The sequence below is a fragment of the Thamnophis sirtalis genome, unplaced genomic scaffold, assembly GCF_051295495.1.
Source record: "Thamnophis sirtalis isolate CommonGarterSnake01/CBP01778 unplaced genomic scaffold, rThaSir2_p1.2 scaffold_1, whole genome shotgun sequence".
Taxonomy (NCBI): Eukaryota; Metazoa; Chordata; class Lepidosauria; order Squamata; family Natricidae; genus Thamnophis; species Thamnophis sirtalis.
Window position 1 is genome coordinate 141,862,115 of NW_028261381.1, and position 18,393 is coordinate 141,880,507.

An 18,393-nucleotide genomic window follows, 5' to 3' on the forward strand; every position below is an offset into this window, starting at 1 on the left:
AAATGATCACGATCTGGAAGCTCAGCAATTATCATGATCTTTCAGTCATGTGATCTCCAGTTGCAACCTTCTTTGTCAACTTCCCAGAAGCAAAATTAATGCAAATGGAAACCACATGACATCCTTGCTTTTAATGACCTACAGTGATTTGCTTAATGATGACAACTGGAAGTGTTTGAATTTTCACTGGTAATCAAGGCGGTCATGTAATGTTGTGCTTTACGTTGCTTAGCATTGGAAATTCTGGCACTTCCAGAACTAAGGACTATATGTGGTTTGTATTTCTTCAGATCTTGCTCAGTTCAATTAAAAGATGGGTTTAACCTTCCCCGCTTACCTTCCTATTTAATTGTTCATAGTGCTTAACTAAACACTGTGAGGAGGAATGTTTCCAATGACATCACATATTAATTACAATAAGAAAGAGAATGGTGTGATGAGTATTTCCACTTACACTGAGCATTTTGTGCAAGCATATGGGAATCCGTGATGAACTAAATATCCCCCCCCCTTTCCATTTTATTGTTCCAATTCTCAGAGGCTCCCTGCAGTTTTCTTGGCAAGAATTAATATAAAGATCCTGCTTTTTAGTCTATAACAAATATGCCAGGAAATAGCCTCTGTAGTATTTTTTGTTTGTCCAGGTTTATCTGGATCACACAATTTATATGAAGATATCTATAGTTAATGGGAGAAAATCACCTTTCTGCACCTTTTTGAATTATATTTTGACCACATATACAAACCTGCAGAGGGAAGGGTAAATTATATTCTCCATGAATTACTGGCAGAATGTTTCAATTTAAAGGATAATTATTTGAATTCCATTTTGACAGGAGTGATTGTTTTCTAATAAAAGCAACAACATACCTGTACCTTTCTCTGTTTGTTTTGAGAGAATAGATTTCTTCAGATAGCTTTTACAATTATGTTTAGGCTGCAGATCTATCAATATTTAGTTTGAAGCCAGAAGTGGTATTCAACAGGTTCTGACCAGTTCTAGAGAACCAGTAGCGGAAATTTTGAGTAGTTCAGACAACCGGTAAATACCATGTCTGACTGGCCCCGCCCATCTATTCTTTGCCTCCGGAGTCCCAGCTGATTGGGAAGGAATAGGGATTTTGCAGTATCCTTCCCCTGGAGTGGACAGGGAATGGAGATTTTACAGTATACTTCTCCTGCCACACCCACCAACCCATGCCCACAGAACTGGTAGTAAAAAAATTTGAATTCCACCACTGCTTGAAGCAAGCATAATGTAACAAGACTTCAAAGTAAGGTTTGGGGTTTCAACTTTTAATTGAGGTAAGTCCAAAGTTCTTTAAGATGATAAGCAGCAATATAAATGTTTTAAATGAAATAATAATAATAAAATATATATGTATTTTTAGATGACAGTGCTTCTGCTGCCAGCAGCATGGAGGTGACAGACCGCATAGCTTCACTTGAACAACGTGTTCAGATGCAGGAAGATGACATTCAGTTGCTCAAGTCCGCTCTGGCAGATGTCGTTAGACGTTTAAATATTACTGAGGAGCAACAGGCCATGCAGAACAGGAAAGGACCTACCAAAGGTATTAACTTCCAATTCAAATTCACCTGCAAATGTTACATTGAAAATATTTTTAACCAGTTATGATAAGATAAATGGAATTATCTGAGAATATTTCTTGTATTCATTCAATAGAAATTCATTCTATTCATATTTCTGCTTTTTTATTAATATTAGCTAATGTGTTTAATTTTTGGTTGTGTTAATGAATGAAAAGAATGTTTAAGTTAAAGTATCTCAAATTTTTCTGTGTTTTTGCAATATTTTATTCCAAATATTTATATATCATGGCAGAAAACAACACCTGAACTTTTTCATTATCTTGTATATCTGATAAAACATCTAAACATGTTAACTTTTATGGAATGACATATTTTATGTATCTGGTGCTATCCTACATTTTATTTTATAGGTTTAGGAAAATTATTTGTTTCTCAAAGTCTCTTTATACTTCCATATCGAAGATGGGCAAGTTGACCATTTAACCAGTTTTTGCCACAGTTTATAACAGTTTATAACAAATAACAAAACATCAGTTGTGAAATTTCCTTACCTGCAGCCCTGTATAAATTCCAATTTTCAGGCCAGAAGTAATATGGTATAGGCTCTGATGAGATTTTCTGAAAATCTGATAAAAGAGTGAATTTCCATATTAATAAGATGCAAGTAAATATTGTTTTTACTTTCTAGAACAGGAACAACAGACACCAAGGAACAACAAGGTCAATCTGTCTAACATTAATAGGAAACTTTAGAGCCAATAATAAATTTAGTATGGAATCTTGAAGAACATATCTTGTCAATCTAATCTTCATATTTTGGATTTATTTATTTCTTAATATATTGTGGAAATGTTATATATTTATAATTTAACAAGACAATCAAGAAATTTTGATTAGCAGGTCAATCAGATTTGAATTGAAGGTGAGATAGTTAACTAGATACTTAGCTTGCAAATTATTGTCAAAGATTGTGCTCAGTGATTTTATATAAAAATGATGTAGAGGATTGAGTGAAAATACTAGAAATTCAGTCTTGGGCTGAAGAAATACTTCAGCATTTCTTATTAATAACACAGATGGAGAAGTTATCAGATTTGCAGATGATACAATGGGATGGATTCATTAAGAGTTTAGAATATTAAAAAAATGAAATGGTCTCAATAAATCAAAGAAATTGTTTGAAAATAGCAAACCAACTTCTTAAAAATGCAGTGTTTTATTTAGAAAAAAGAAAGAAATGCACAGATATAGAATGGCAGATTCAGTTGTGGAAAAGGATCTTCTAGTAGTAATAAATTACAAATTGAATATATATATCCACTTGCCACAAGAGAACTTTCCAAATAATGAGTAGTCATCTTTCCACTTTATTTTGCAATAATTAGGTCTTACTTCAAGTATTGTGTGCACTTCTGAACTTGTAAATTTCAGCTTTTATTTATTTGTTTATTTGTTTTCAATTCACAGCAAGACCATTAATTCAAACACTGCCTTTAAAGACTACTGTCAATAATGGAACTGTCTTACCAAAGAAATCTAGTGGTTCTCTACCTTCTCCATCAGGAACCAGGAAAGAAATTGTATCACCAGCAGCAAAAAGGTATTATCAATTTGTAACATATGTTAATATGCTGCTTATCTTTAGTTTTAAAATTACTATTCTAAGTGTTTTCCTCTTAGTAATATTTTTGGTTAATGGCTTAGTACCAATCTTAACTCATTTTCTGACTATCTTCTAAAATGTTATATAATAAACATGGTAAAAGAATTAATAAGAATCATTATATCAATGAGGTAATGTATTAGTATATTTTCAGATATTTTGTTTGTGTTTAATTCTTTCACTATCGAGTACCCTAGATAACATATTTCATAATAAAAACCATAATAAAATTAATGATGCTAACATCAGTGGAGGAATTCACTTACCTTCCCTAACAGTTTACAAATATGAGTGTCCACGTGTGTGCACATGCTTCCCTCGCTCGTGCTCTGCCCCTTCCCATGCCTGAGCAACGGGTTGGACCAGAAGATCTCAAAGGTCCCTTCCAACTCTGTTATTCTAGTCTATATTTTTCCTCAATGTTTTTTTTATAGTTTTGTACCTATTTTTTTTACTTCAAATAGTTTTACAGAAAACATTTGTACTGTATTTTATCAGATTTTGATAGGTAAAATTACAAGCTATTTTCAAATTATAGTTAAAACCCACCAACTGCTCTTTATTTTGAGAATAACATTATCACAAAGAATTTGGATTAGGTATACTTCAGTTTCTTAGGAGGAAAAGTATGTTGGAACTGCAACTAAACTGTAAAAGAGTGATGTGTTCCTTGTTAACCGATAATAGTGGCAGGGTGAATAGATTCAGATGTGATTGCCAGTGGAATCATTTAAGAGTGTGCTCAGGTGACTTCTAGGAAACAGGGAAAGCCTGACACCTATTGGCCACTTTGGAATGTGTAAGCATTCTCCCTTCGCTGGAATTCTGAGCAGTTTTCCATTTTACCATGCTCTCTTCCAGTGATAACTTGTTTGCTAGGTATGTTGTCACTGTGGGTTTATGTTTGCAAATTTTTCTATTTCTACTAATTGAGGAAATGGCAAACATCTCTGTTGTTCAATAACCATTATCTCATGATTCTAATATCTCACTGGATATTCCCAATAAATTTGTTTACTGTGACAATAATCAAGATGAAGAATTTTAATGACAGTATCTGAGTATGCAGTTGCAATTGAAACAAAGAAAATTGACAGTAGTTACAGATACATTTCAGCTGCCAGGGTACTCAGAGATGGCCGTTTCCAACCATAATGATAGCATGTTTAAAGTCCAGGCTCCTTCACAGGATCTTGTTCCAGTACGGAGTCTCTTTATGGACGTAGTCCAGTGGCAATGGTCCAGCCTGGTTCCCTAGCTGCCCCCAGTGGGGGCAAAAAGCTACTCTGGAGGCTGTATTGACACTACCCTCCATAGACGCACACACCCCGATAGCAGCCCTTACATCCAACTCTGTTCTCCCGGCTGACCTCATGGAAGGCCTCAAGGCAGAAGATAAGACGGAAAAGGCCTGCCACAAGACCCATCAAGTGGCAGTCTGGGCCATTAAGGCGTCTTCTTCTGCCTCCTTCTTTAACAGGGCTTCCATAATTTGGCTTCAGGAGCTGCAGGCTAAACGTCCGGCGGGAGACAAGCATCTCGGCCAGGATGTCACCAAAATCATCACAGCATCCCAGTACTTGCCTGACGCCTCGCTTAATGCAGGCAAAATTCGCCTCTCGGGCTTTAGCTTCTAATGTTACCTCCAGCGTCTCCTGTGGCTTCACCACTGGCAAGCCAACCTGAAGGCTAAATGGAAGCTTGCTTCTGCTCCTTTCAAGGGGTCAAAATTGTTTGGGAGGTCTTAGATCCTTTCCGGATCGAATCTAAAGACAAACGTAAGGTTCTTCCTACTCTTACTAAAAAGCAGGATCGCAAGACCAATCCCTATTATAGGAGGCAGAACTTTTGGTCTAATGACTCCTCCTTCAGTTTGACTTTCAACAATCAATCCTTCAATCAGACCTCCACAGATAGGCCCCAGGACAGTCCTTTCGGGACAGGGGCAGATAACAATTCTCCTACCGGAGACCCAGCCATGGTGGCGCTTCCAACAGGCCCTTCTGCAAATCTAAGTGACCACCATAGGTCACCTCCCATAGGGGGACACCTTCATCTGTTCGTCTCCCAATGGGAACAGACCATGGAGGATGCTTGGGTCCTGCAGACCATTAGGGAGGGACTCTCACTGGAGTTCCTGTCACATCCCCAAGGAACTTCATAAGATGCCCCCCCCTCTTGCCCTCTCAAGAGGGATCTTATGACCCAGGAGATAAACCATCTCCTGGAGATCAATGTCATAGAGATCAATGTCATAGTCCGACCAGGAAGGGAGGGGATTCTATTCTATCCTCTTCCTGGTCCCCAAGAGCTCAGGGGGGTGGAGGGCAATCTTGGACCTCAAGAACCTGAACCATTACATAGCATACAGGAAATTCAAGATGCAATCCCTGCAAACCATCCTTGCAGGGATTTGTCCAGGAGACCTCCTAACGTCCATCGACTTAAAGGAGGCTTATTTACACATCCCAATTTGGCCACAACACCGAAGTTTCCTGCAGTTCTTTTATGCCGGCCGACACTATCAATACATGGCTCTGCCATTTGGCCTGTCGTCGGCAGCCAGGACCTTCACAAAAATTCTGTCAGTAGTCGCAGCGCACCTCAGGCGCAGGCCTGTAAGGCTACAATGTTACTTGGACAACATTTTCATCCAGTCGTTATCCAGGAAACAAGCCTTGCGGTACTTCCAGGTCACCATGAGGTCTCTCCAGAACCACAGGTTCTCCTTGAACCTGGAAAAGAGTCATCTCTCCAACCACCAAACTCCTCCACCTGGGGGCGGTGATAGACACCTCCAACTGCAGGGTGTTCCTCTCCCAGGACAAGATAGACAGCTTAGTCTCCCTAGCCCACAAGGTTCAGGGGTTGAGGCAAGTTCCGGTGCTGCTCCTCTCGCAACTGCTAGGGAAGATGATTTTGTGTATCTCAGTTGTTCCCTGGGTATGTCTCCATTCCCGGGAGTTGCAGTGGTTCCTCCTACCTCATCAGAGAACCAACAGAAGCAACTCCCCCATGGAGGTCCGCCTTTCTCCGGCCATGAAGAGGCCCCTCAGATGGTGGCGAGCAGCAGCTCTTCTCAAAGGTCATCTCTTAAAGGAGCCAACTAGAGTGGTCATCACGATGGACGCCAGCCTGGCTGGCTGGGGTGCATAAATGAAACATTGCGTGACTCAGGGCAAATGGTCTCCAGCCAAAACGGCTTGCAACATCAACTTCCTAGAGCTGCGGGCAGCGAGACTCACCCTGCGTCATTTTCAACAGGCCATTTTGCATCAACATGTACTCTTAATGACAGACAATGTGGCCACAAAGCGCACATAAATTGTCAGGGCAGTTTGAGGTCCAGGAAGCTCATGGCAGAGGCAGAGGCCCTGGGCGGGTGGCGGAGTGTTACGTCGAATCCATACACTGCAACCACATCTTGGGGTGGACAACACCTTGTCAGACTGGTTGAGCAGGACCACCATAGACAATGCAGAGTGGCAACTGTACCCGGTCCTGTTCCGCCAGCTGTCCAAAAGGTTTGGCACTCCAATAGTCGACTTGTTTGCCACCCGCGAGAACATGCAGCACCAACGGTTCTTCTGCCGCTTCCACTTGCCGGGAGCGGAGGGGACGGATGCCCTTCTCTGCAGGTGACTTCAAGAACTGTTGTATGCTTTTCCCCTACTCCCGCTCTACCACAAGTAATCCGCAAAGTCATTGCGGAGAGGGCGGAGGTGCTGCTGGTGGCAGCTCACTAGCCCCGGAGGCCCTGGTACGCTGACTTCGTCAGCCTGTCGGTGTCCAGCCCATGGCAAATCCCTTAGGGCCAGGTCTCCCTCAGCCAGGGGGTCATCGTCCATCCAGATCCCCAGTGGCTCCAGTTGGCCGTCTGGTACTTGAGGGGGACCTCCTGAGGAGGGATGGCCTGTCGGAGGAGGTGATACGTACCATCCAGGCGACTGTCGACGACCAGAATTTACTATTCCACATGGTCCACCTTCGCCAAATGGTGTGACAACTTCCACCTTGATCCGGTCACAATACCTGTTTGCCATGTATTGGACTTTCTGCAGGAGGACCTCGACAAGAGACTTGCTCCCAGCACCCTCTGACGCCAGGTAGCTGCATTATCTACCATTTGGTCTGGGACTCCGGCCCAGCCTCTCAGCAAGATACCTAGGGTTCGGTGCTTCCTCAAGGGTGCCTCCAACTTACACCCTCCGTGGTTCACTGGTACCCAACCTGGCAGTTATCGGTGGTCCTACAGGCTCTCACTTCAGCTCCCTTTGAACTTCTGCACACTACTTCACTTCAAAACCTCACCCTAAAGACAGGTTTTTTGTTATCGAATAACATCTGCGAGGCACATATCAGAACTGGCGGTCTTGTCGATCCGTGATAGAGTTGTACTGCCTTCATCTCAAAGATTAACACCTGGTTCCATAGGGCGCAAGAGGTAATCTTACCAAAGTTTTCCCCGCGCCCCAGGCACCCAAGGGAACGTGTCTGGCACACGCTAGATGTCAGATGAGCCCTGCGGAGATAAATCAAAAGGACAACAGAATTCCTTAGATCGAAGGCCCTCTTTGTGTCATTCCAGCCGGGTCCATGGGAAAGAAAGTAACATCTTCTACCATCGGCAGGTGGCTGAGATCATGTATTGCAGCTGCATATGAACACCAGTCCAGAGCAGTACCTCGACACATCACCGCTCATTCTACAAGGAGCGCAGCCACCACCACGGCCTGGGCAACCCAGGCCTCTATAGACGACATCTGCAGAGCGGCTACGTGGTCATCCCCATCGCCCTTTGTCAGAAACTATAAACTGGACGTGTTTGCCTCAACCAAGGCATCATTCGGCAGGCAGGTTCTCCAGGGGGTTGTTTCCATGACCAAATCCCAGGACAGACCTTCTTCCCGCCCTAGTAACATATAACTTGGGTATGTCCCATTGTTTGGACTCTCCAAGCAGTGCACAGGAAAATGACCATTGGCTTACCTGAAGGGTTCTTTTCTGTGCACTGTGGGAGAGTCCAACCCACCCTGGGTCTTCGGGTCCAGGGATTCGAAGCCATCAAGTCAAATGGGACTTCCTTCTACTACATCAGTGCATCTTCAAGCCGTCACTGGTTCCAGAACTCATCAAAAATCTAGTGTTGAGGAGCACCAGGAGGCGTGGCCAATGAAAAAGATTCCTCAGTCCTAGGGCAACCAGACTAATATAACCCATTGCTTGGATTCTCCCGCAGTGCAGAGAAAAGGACTCTTCAGGTCAGCCAATGGTCATTCTTTATAAAATCAGCTTTTTCATTATTTGGCAGTAGTTAAAAAAATCAGTGCAAAAGAGAAAAATTGTTCAAGTAAATTCTCATACATCCCTCAGAGTAATTTCACATTTAGAAGGGTTTAATTTTGTTTCTTTTGTTTCTACACTGATATTTGCTTGACATGCTGATTAGCAAGTTAATTAACTATTGAGTTGGATGGTATGTTATTTAAGTGGGCACATAGTCAAAAATCATGCTTAAACATTATTTCACCTATTGTTCTTCATCAAAGGAAGAGTTTCAATCACAGTACAACAAGACAAATCTAAATTTCTTAACTTAGAAAATGAAAATCAAATGTACGAAGATAGAATGTGGGATGCTTTGTAATACTATGTGCAAAAACATTTTGGAATAATAGTTTTTTAATTGAATATGATTCCACCTCAATTATGATGTTCAGTTTTAGATATCACATTTCAAGAAAGAATCAGAAAAAATAAAAACAAGTTCAAAAGCATGCATTGAAAATTATAAGGAGATTTATATACTAAATTCTGTGAAAAAAAATAAAGGAATTGAATATGATTAGCTTTGAGAAAATAGAAGTGTGGGAAGCTATGATAGTAGCCTTCTAATAACCTCATTTCAGAGCATTACAATATTATTATTTTCTATTAGCACTATTAAAAGAACCAATTCAACTGAAGGTGTTTCTCCTGGTGGTCGGAGGGAAAGTTACGGTGATTCCAAAGGCAATCGCAATCGAGCTGGATCCACAAGCAGTTCATCTAGTGGTAAAAAGAACAGTGACTGGTATGAAAAGCAGAATTTCTAAATTACATTTATTTGTGACTCAGCAGGTTAAAAGAGGATATTTCTTCATTGTGGTCTTTGTAATTTAGGCATTGTGGAGAGCCTCCTAGAATTTCAATATTGTTTGGTGGAAGCCCTACTCCACTATCCATGACTTTCGTGAAATTCCTTCAGCTTGTCTTTAACCATCATAACTAAATATGTTTATATGTGTAGATTATGATCTTAAATTAACAATTTTAAAATTAACATAAGATTAACACACTTTTAATTCTACCTTATCAACTCTTCTGAATTCTAGAGTTAGAGAGTGACTATAAGGCACTTAATGGTAAGATTCCCCCTTTCTGTGGTTCAGTTAGATGAAATGGCAACTGGCCTTGATCTAGCAGGTAATCATTTGAAGGGAAAAAAATCTTCTGTTCTTTTCAGTCCATGATGGGTTTTCTATGATAAGTAAATTAAGATCCTGCTTCTTTTTCTTGTTCTGCCAAACTTTCAGATTTTTAAGATACTATTAATTCTCCCTTATTACAACGAAGAGTGTTCTCATTATCCCTGCTATGTCTGTTTCTTGAACTGTGAACTCTAGAAAGTTCTAAACGGGTTCTGCAAAAGGGCATGTAGCCCATGAAAATTTTCAAGTGACTATTTGAAGAACTTGCAAGTAACTAAACAAACTTGTTGTGGAGGAATTTAAAGAAAAAAAATTGAAATGCTCATATAATGAGTATTTCAGCTATGAAATTAAAAATAGATGCAAAATGCCAGTTTTGGACCAAAAATGAATCCCTGTGTAGGATATAAAAGTGAATATTTATTATTTCAATAGCATTGCTTGAATGGAAGAAATTACTATAGTGCAACCAGAATTGGTCAGAAGCTTAAAATAGTCAGGGTAAGAGAATCTAAAAATATAAGCAAGTTTTAGAATGTTGTGGAAGAATCAGAGTTACAGTGAAAGGGAGCATTATTGTTGTTAGTTGCAAAGTTGTGTCCGACCCATCGCGACAACATTCCTCCAGGACTTCCTGTCCTTTTGGTACTGTCCATGGGGTTTTCATGGCAAAGATACCAGAGTGGTTGCCATTTCCTTCTCCAATGGAACACGTTTTATCAGAGTTCTCTGCTATGATCTCTCCGTCTTGGATGGGCCTGCACGGCATAGCTCATCGCTTCATTGAGCTACGCAAGCCCTTTCTTAATCTGGGTTCAGCCTGGATATTGACCAAAGCAATCATTAGTCAATCTCTTCAACGACCCGTGCCAAGATCTGGAAGGAGGTAGTGTATCAATATCCTGGTCTTGCTGGGTGTTTCAGCAACCTTTGATATCATTGACAGTTCTACCTTTTTAGATCACCTGTGGGTTTTAGGGATAGGATATATTGTTTCACAATTATTCTGCTCCTTTCTTGGTAAATAGTTTCAATCTGTGTATTGGGGGAAGAGATATTGGTTCAGTGGCCCCCAATGTGAATGCTTAAAGGGTCAGTCATTTCTCCCCTGCTAAAGGACAATAACAGATATCACTTACAGCCTGGGGTAGCAATGTATAACATATCTATGAAGTTATTGGTTGAAATTATAGAGAGTTTTGAGTACAGTATCATCAGTTTGCTGATGGTATCCAATTATAATATTGCTACCCCAGTCTGTAAGGAATAGCTGTTATTGTACTTCAGCAAAGTCTAGAGGCTGTGAGCAACCAAAGGTACAGGCTGGAATTGAATCCAAGTAAGATAGAGTTACTATTTGTACTTCAGTGTGTTTATTTCTTGATGAGCAAGTACTGCTTGTGAAGGAACCAGACTCATGACTTGCGGGTAGGAGTTCTTGACTCACTGCTTCTGTTTGAACAGCAGGTGGAAGCCATGGAGACTATACCCAGCTGCAACTCGTGGGCCTCTTTGATCTTATATAGTAATGGAGGATCCAGCTATAAGAATTCATTCTCAATTTACCGCATAGACATTATAGCCAGGTCCTCTATCACCATATAATTCCAAATAGTCTTTGAGGCTTCACTTAAAGACTACTTGGAACTATAATTGTGGCAGTCTGCACATTTATTAGCAATCAACAATAGGAACACATAATGCCAATTCTGTAGACCCTGCACTGTTGCTGATTGGTTTGTTGGTACAACTTAAAAAGTGCTAGTTTTGATCTATAAAGCTGCTTGTGTCTTGGCTCCTGGATAACTACAAGACTGTGCATTTCAATTAGCATTGATATAACCTATTGAAACATCTAGGGGAAAAGTTATTTATTAAAGTCTCATGTTTTCAAGAATTTCAGGGCTCTGAAGCCAGTTGGTTCTGGCTTCTGTAGTGTAGTGGGGATGCTTTGGAACAGCTTCATGACAGGTACTAGGTGAGGGTTTTTTGGAAAACGTTGAAAATCAAACTGTCTTAGAGATAATTTTCTTAAATTATACATGATGCCATTGCCATTTCTTTTCCCCTTTTTTGGAACAAAGGGAAAAAAAGTTATTCTTTACTGTTACTTTTGTTTCAGATTTGGATATTGTAACTTTTTATATACTCAGTCAGTCTCTGAAAGTTATATGATTGCAGCAGAGTAGAAATTAGATATATTAGTTGAAGAGAGAGATTTAGAATGAATGATGATATCAAAGGAGAAGAATTAGTCAAAAGTACAAGGGGTAGTCAAGGACAGGATGTTTGGAAGGAAGGATGTATGGGGTCAATGTTATTTACAAGAATCTTTCTTGATTGTTTTTACAGCAAGCCCAAGGAGCCAATGTTCAGTGCAGGTAATTGTTTTCTTTTCTTTATTGTTTCATAAAAATATATAACTTTTGTTCTAATAAAGAATATGAAAGACTTTCTCTAAATGATTGGTTAGCAGAATTATCATACTTTGGCTGCTAAATCATAACATTTCATTGTAGTGATTACTGAATTGCAGTAAAGTTCACACTTTAACAAACTACTTTATTATATTAAGTTTATAAGCTTACACTTTTTATTTGCTATTTATATTTCTACCATCTTAAAAAAGTATACAGAAGGCTACATAAACAGAGAGATAGAATCAAGATCACGTGAAGTGTTAATACTACTTTATAATGCCTTGGTAAGGCCACACTTGGAATAGTACATTCAGTTTTGGTCGCCACGATGTAGAAAAGATGTGGAGACTCTAGAAAGAGTGCAGAGAAGAGCAACAAAGATATTAGGGGACTGGAGAATATATGAAGAACAGTTGCAGGAACTGGGTATGTCTATTTAAATGAAAAGAAGGACTAGGGAAGACATGATAGCAGTGTTCCAATATCTCAGGTGTTGCCACAAAGTAGAGGGAGTCAAACTATTCTCCAAGGCACCTGAGTGTAGAACAATAAGCAATGGGTGGAAACTAATCAAGGAGAGAAGCAACTTCCTACTGGGGAGAAATTTCCTGACAGTTAGAACAATTAATCAGTGGAACAGTTTGCCTCCAGAAATTGTGAATGCCCTAACACTGGAAGTCTTTAAGAAGATGTTGGATAGCCATTTGTCTGAAACAGTATAGGGTTTCCTGCCTAGGCAGGGGGTTGGATTAGAAGACCTCCAAGGTCCCTTCCAACTCTGCTATTGTATTGTTTGTTCAATAATTTTAATATTCATCAGTCTTTCCCTCCGAATAATATGTCTTGATGTGGTGAACATTTCCTTAATAGAATGCTGCAGTTCCAAATATAATAAATTGGGTTAATGGAGCACAATTGCTGTGTTCATGCAACATACCAAAACTATATGTCTTATCTCAATGACTTTGTTCACTATGGATTTCCACTACACTATGGATTGCTATCAGTGGTGGGTTGCAGGCGGTACGCCCCGGTACTGGCATACCGGTGCCTGCCAAGAGCACCGGCTCCAGAGGACCTCCCTGCCCACCCTCCTTACCTGTATTTGAGCTCTTCAGCGCTTCCGCGCACGGAGCATACGATGCCTGCACAGCGCTCTGCCGAGCAGCTGGAGTGTCATGGAGCGTCGCAGGAGGTAAGGACGTATGTGCATGCTGCGCGCGTGTGCGCGCACACGTTCATGTGGTGGATGCCGGACGCCGTTTCACCGTACCAATTGCAACGAGATCCGGAACCCACCACTGATTGCTATAGTAGTAATATAGGAACTGATAAAGCAGGATATTCTATGGCTGATACTGCACAATCCTGTGCAAACAGTTCACAACCCAAAAATGTAGACAGTTTATACACACTGTAGTACCCTGTCAGTGTAATCCATATAAACAGTAGAGCTGAATTATCAATAATAATATGGACAAAGGTGATGATTTTGAAGATAGTGCTTAAATTGGATGTGTAAAATGTTCCTTTGTTCCTTTGTAAATGTGTAAAATCTTCATATGTCAGCGTCTGAAACAGAGTCAGTATATGCAGAATAGAACTGATGGGAAGGAATGGAGGTGCTAGAGTGTGCCTCTTGAATTTCCCTGCTAAATGCCGTTTTTGAATTTTTAAATCCAATCTCATCCTGACCCCAGAACTAGAAATTAGCCTAGTGAGTTATTCTGAGGACAGAATTGGCAGAGAAGAATGTGGTGTTAAAATAGGTTTTCCCTCATCTTCTCTCCCCTTCTCTATAAATATCTTCTCCCAATTTCTGATAACCCTGGGAATATGGGCCGAGAACATGTATTTGACAAAACAAATCTCAATCTGGCTTTCAAATAAAAACTCTCACAGAAAGCTTTCAGTTCATTTGAAGTGTTCTGAGCTATTTAAAATATTAGATTTTTTTTAAAGGATATCAAATTCCTGAACTATTATTTTTACAAGGCAATCCAAATTTATTGTTTTACTCTTTTATAGTTAATTTTTACAATGATCTTGGACAGAATGCCAGCCCTTAATTTGTATCAACTGAACCAATACTACTCAGCTGTACAGCAGTAATAACAAAATTTGGGACATTATTTTCCCCTCTGCAGTCTGGTTGTGTGGTTGTGTGGTGTGTTTTTTTTTGAAATAGTATATCTGGAAAAATAAATTGTATATTTGGAAAGATAATGGAAGCTGCAGAAACTATACAAAATTACATACAGTGTGTACTTGGATTTTTTGATTCATATCCATACGAATGCAAATTAGGGAATATTATATTACCTGCATTGATCATAGAATAATACAACTGGGTACTCCACAGAGCAGGGATATAGATAAGCCTGACAGTTCTTGAATGCATCTTTATCTAGCACTTCTATCTCTGTCTCTGTAACCACAAGGGAAGCGTCGTGTGACACATTGTACAGGTAGGTAGACCTTGCTTCTAAAATCTCATAGCTCTCTAAACAAGCCTATTAACAGGGCCAAGCATTTTGAGCCTGTAAAGGCAGTTTATTCCTTGTGTGACTATAATATTATTAAACAATTTTCCTTTTTTCTTTGCCAGCTTCTTGCAGAACACCTAATGGCTTGTAAACATTGTAGTACTGAATGTTAATGGATGTTTATATAGGTTTCTTGATTAAATGAATGGCCAAGAAAAAGGCCCAAATGTTAGAGAGCTATATAGCATCCCATAATCTTCTGTAATAATAGTTGCTTTGCAGTTTGGCTGTAAACAGTGATAGTGCCTGTTCTAGTATACTCAAACACCATCCTAACATGTGCCTAAATCAACCTTTTGCTTTAGATTGAATTGCAGTGCTTATTCACTATCTAAATTACCTTTTGTGAGCAATAGATTTAATTTATGACACCAGTAAGCAAGTTGAAGTGAATAACATATATTTCTGTGTTTTATACATTATGTAAATATTTAAATGGCATTTATGTAATATTGGAAATGCCTGGTAATAATTAATATATAACTATATAGTAATGTATACGTATTATGCATTTCCATTGTGAAGACTAAACAAATTTGTCCTGCAGTTATATAAATGGTTTATTCCTAATGCCTCATTTATAAATATATTCTTAACTTTCTAAAATTCTATCTTTATTATTAATTTTATGGCACTCCACATTCCAAATATGCCATCTGTTGATTTAATTTTTCAGTCTTTTCTGGGTAAATTAAGGTGCTATTTTAAGATTACCACAAGCAGTATTATCTCTTCAGAGCTCTTTACAACTATTGTACATAGTTAATAAAGCTTCATTCAGCAGTTGTCTCTTTAACTTTGTATTCAATGGCTTAATCTCTGTAAATCTATATGTCTTATAATAGTCTAAGATGCTTACCATATGTTATTCTTTCTATCTGATATGGGACATGCCACTTTTCAGATCAGTCTGCCTATTGTCAGAGGGTGGACTGGAAAGCAAGTGTAACAAATTCTTAATCCATCCCTGGAATATGATCTGTAAAATGGTTGGTTTAAGTTAATAATAGGTTTTGTAGAATTGTTTTTACATAAATCAACCTCATCCTGAATGATCTACCAGAATAATGCCTTTGGCAATGTAGTATAATTTCATATGTTGTGATCGTTTGGTGTATTAGTTTATAGTTTTTACTATGTTTTCATGATATTTGCATTAAAATGCATTTTTTTTACATTTTTTCAGGACTTAGATGTTATTAGAAAAAAATTAACTTAAACAGACATAAAGCATAAAACAGTAACACTGTTGGAAAAATTAAAAAATTAAAATTTAATCTTAAATGAAATGGTTTCTGAAAACATATATCCCTGACAATGGAGAAAAAATTTATATTTACTCTGTACCTTTTTTTTTCTTTTTGTGTATCAATTCTAACCAGTTCTCTTATTAGCTTTAATTAAAACTTAAAATTCAACTGTGGTTTTTATCTATAAGATTATTTATTAATCAGTTTTTTTAAGATGAACTTTAATTATGATTTGAATTGAAATAAATTAGCATTGAATTTTGGTTAAAGGCTAAATAAAATAGCAGAAAAAAGTTTCATTCGCGATGGGGCAGGTTTCAGAAATCACAACCTGTTTTCTATCTTTTTCAATTCAATTAAAACTTTTATTATCAGAGTATAACATGTATACAACGAGATTGGCTGAGCGTCCCTTCGTGCATCCCCACAACACAATATAACACAAAGTGAAAGAAAAAAAATTCCTGGCTCAGTGAATCCTACTAACAAACTCCCAGTCCTATTGCACCATGTGAACCTCTGTGTTTAGGAAATTGATAGTCATAAATCAATAAAAAATTCAATATATATTTTAGTGTTAAGTGCAGAAGTACAGTTCAATTTATTTCTTGATTTAGGTCTAGAAATGTATCCTATAGTTTTTGCTAACACAGGAAGTTTTATTATAGCAAAGCTTATAATATCCATTTATATTCATTTTCAAAACAAACAACCTACTGATGAATTCATGCTTTCAGAATTTCTCTAACATGTATCAATATTAAAAAGTGTATGTTGGCACTATTGTCAAGACACATTTTTCTTTCTTTTATGAAAAACAGCTGCATCTATCCAGCCTTGGCTGATGTGTAAATTTTGTCCTATGTGTTATTTGGATGGGAACAGGGCTGTAGGCTAGACCTTTAGCTACATCTATAGATTTCCAGGAGCCAGGCTCACTTATTATCTTATTATATATACCAAGGTGGCGCAGTGGTTAAAAGCAGCACTGCAGGCTACTGCTAGATCAGCAGGTCAGCGGTTCAAATCTCACCGGCTCAGGGTTGACTCAGCCTTCCATCCTTCCGAGGTGGGTAAAATGAGGACCCAGATTGTTGGGGGCAATATGCTGACTCTCTGTAAACCGCTTAGAGAGGCCTGAAAGGCCTATGAAGCGGTATATAAGTCTACTGCTATTGCTATTGCTATCTTATTTCAGCTTTCCTTTGCTTAACAAACCTGTGAAGATTGGAAGTGCGAGGATTGGTCACAAAGTTACTTTTTCATCACTATTGTAATTGGGAATAGTTTTTAAACAAGGCAATTACTTAAATGAGGTCTACCTATATTTTCCAAATCCAGCCATGTTGTTGCATGCGTGGTGCATCAACATAATTCTTTTACTGTTTTATCTTCAGTACATATATCATTAATCATTGCAAATCAAATACCAAGTTTATATTTAAAGTCATTACAATTAACATTATAGATACTGATATGCAGATATGTGAAAATTTAATTCAAAGTAAAATTTACTTTAGTGACTTTTCTGTGTTAATTGTAATAATTAAGTTAATTCCTTAGTTGGATAGAAATAGAAAAAAAGTCACTCCCTTTCTGAAAGTCAGGTTGTCCCCCCAATTATATATGTATTCATTATGGAGTCTCAGTGTATTAAAAATATTTTAAAAAATGTGTGCATAAATAATTTAAGAGCTTTGGTCGTTGTTTTTATTCTTTTCTCCCATATAACTTGTTAGAGACATGAAATAGTAAAATGGCAGAATACTGTATATGAATGTTTGTTATGTATTTGATTTATTTTTTCAATAGAGGAAGGATATGTTAAAATGTTTCTGCGTGGACGTCCTGTTACCATGTACATGCCAAAAGATCAAGTGGAGTCTTACAATTTGGAAGCGAAGGCAGAACTACCATCCAAAAAGCTTAAACTGGAATGGGTGTATCCTTCTTTATGGACACACTTCAACTAAATAATGCTTATTTCTGATACTCTATTTTTAAAGTACGTCTTTAAATGTGATCAAGCATAGTAGGCATCTAAATTCAAGGGACTAGTATATTGTCATAGAAAGAACACAATAAATATTGATGTTATGAAGTTTCTCATCTATATATTATCAATAATCTCACATTTTCAGTCTAATGCATCCTGAAGGGGTGTATTTAAATCTATCAGGTTAGTAAGTTAGATGCATAATAAAAATAGGGTGCTGTAATTACTATTATAATATAGGGAAGTTGTATGTTTCTAGTTGCATAGTAAAGAGAATGTATAATATTTCCATACTATTTTTAATTAAAAACCCAATTATTTTTTTAAAAACTATCCAGATTCTCAGTACAAGCACAAAGATCATATACTAATCAAAAACATTAGCTATGCTGGATACCTTCTTTTAATTATTACTGTTAATATTTCAAGTTACAAGCAGAAGTCAATTTCTTTTTTGTACAAGTTAAATATAGATTTTTATTTTAGTTAAAATA

At 38.2% G+C, this 18,393-nt stretch overlaps 1 protein-coding gene across 5 annotated transcripts in view; it reads left to right on the forward strand.

The window, feature by feature from the left end:
* EML1 (EMAP like 1) overlaps nt 1-18,393 on the forward strand; it is a 128,315-nt gene that overhangs the window by 82,455 nt on the left and 27,467 nt on the right. For 3 of the 5 annotated variants that reach the window (XM_087726292.1, XM_087726277.1, XM_087726286.1), the window contains exons 2-7: nt 1,392-1,574; nt 3,022-3,154; nt 9,156-9,290; nt 12,040-12,068; nt 14,549-14,575; nt 17,716-17,845. In XM_087726292.1, coding sequence (XP_087582418.1) covers nt 1,392-1,574; nt 3,022-3,154; nt 9,156-9,290; nt 12,040-12,068; nt 14,549-14,575; nt 17,716-17,845 — 637 coding nt within the window. The remainder of the gene's footprint in view (nt 1-1,391; nt 1,575-3,021; nt 3,155-9,155; nt 9,291-12,039; nt 12,069-14,548; nt 14,576-17,715; nt 17,846-18,393) is intronic. The other 2 variants (XM_087726281.1, XM_087726291.1) reach the window with 1 other exon arrangement.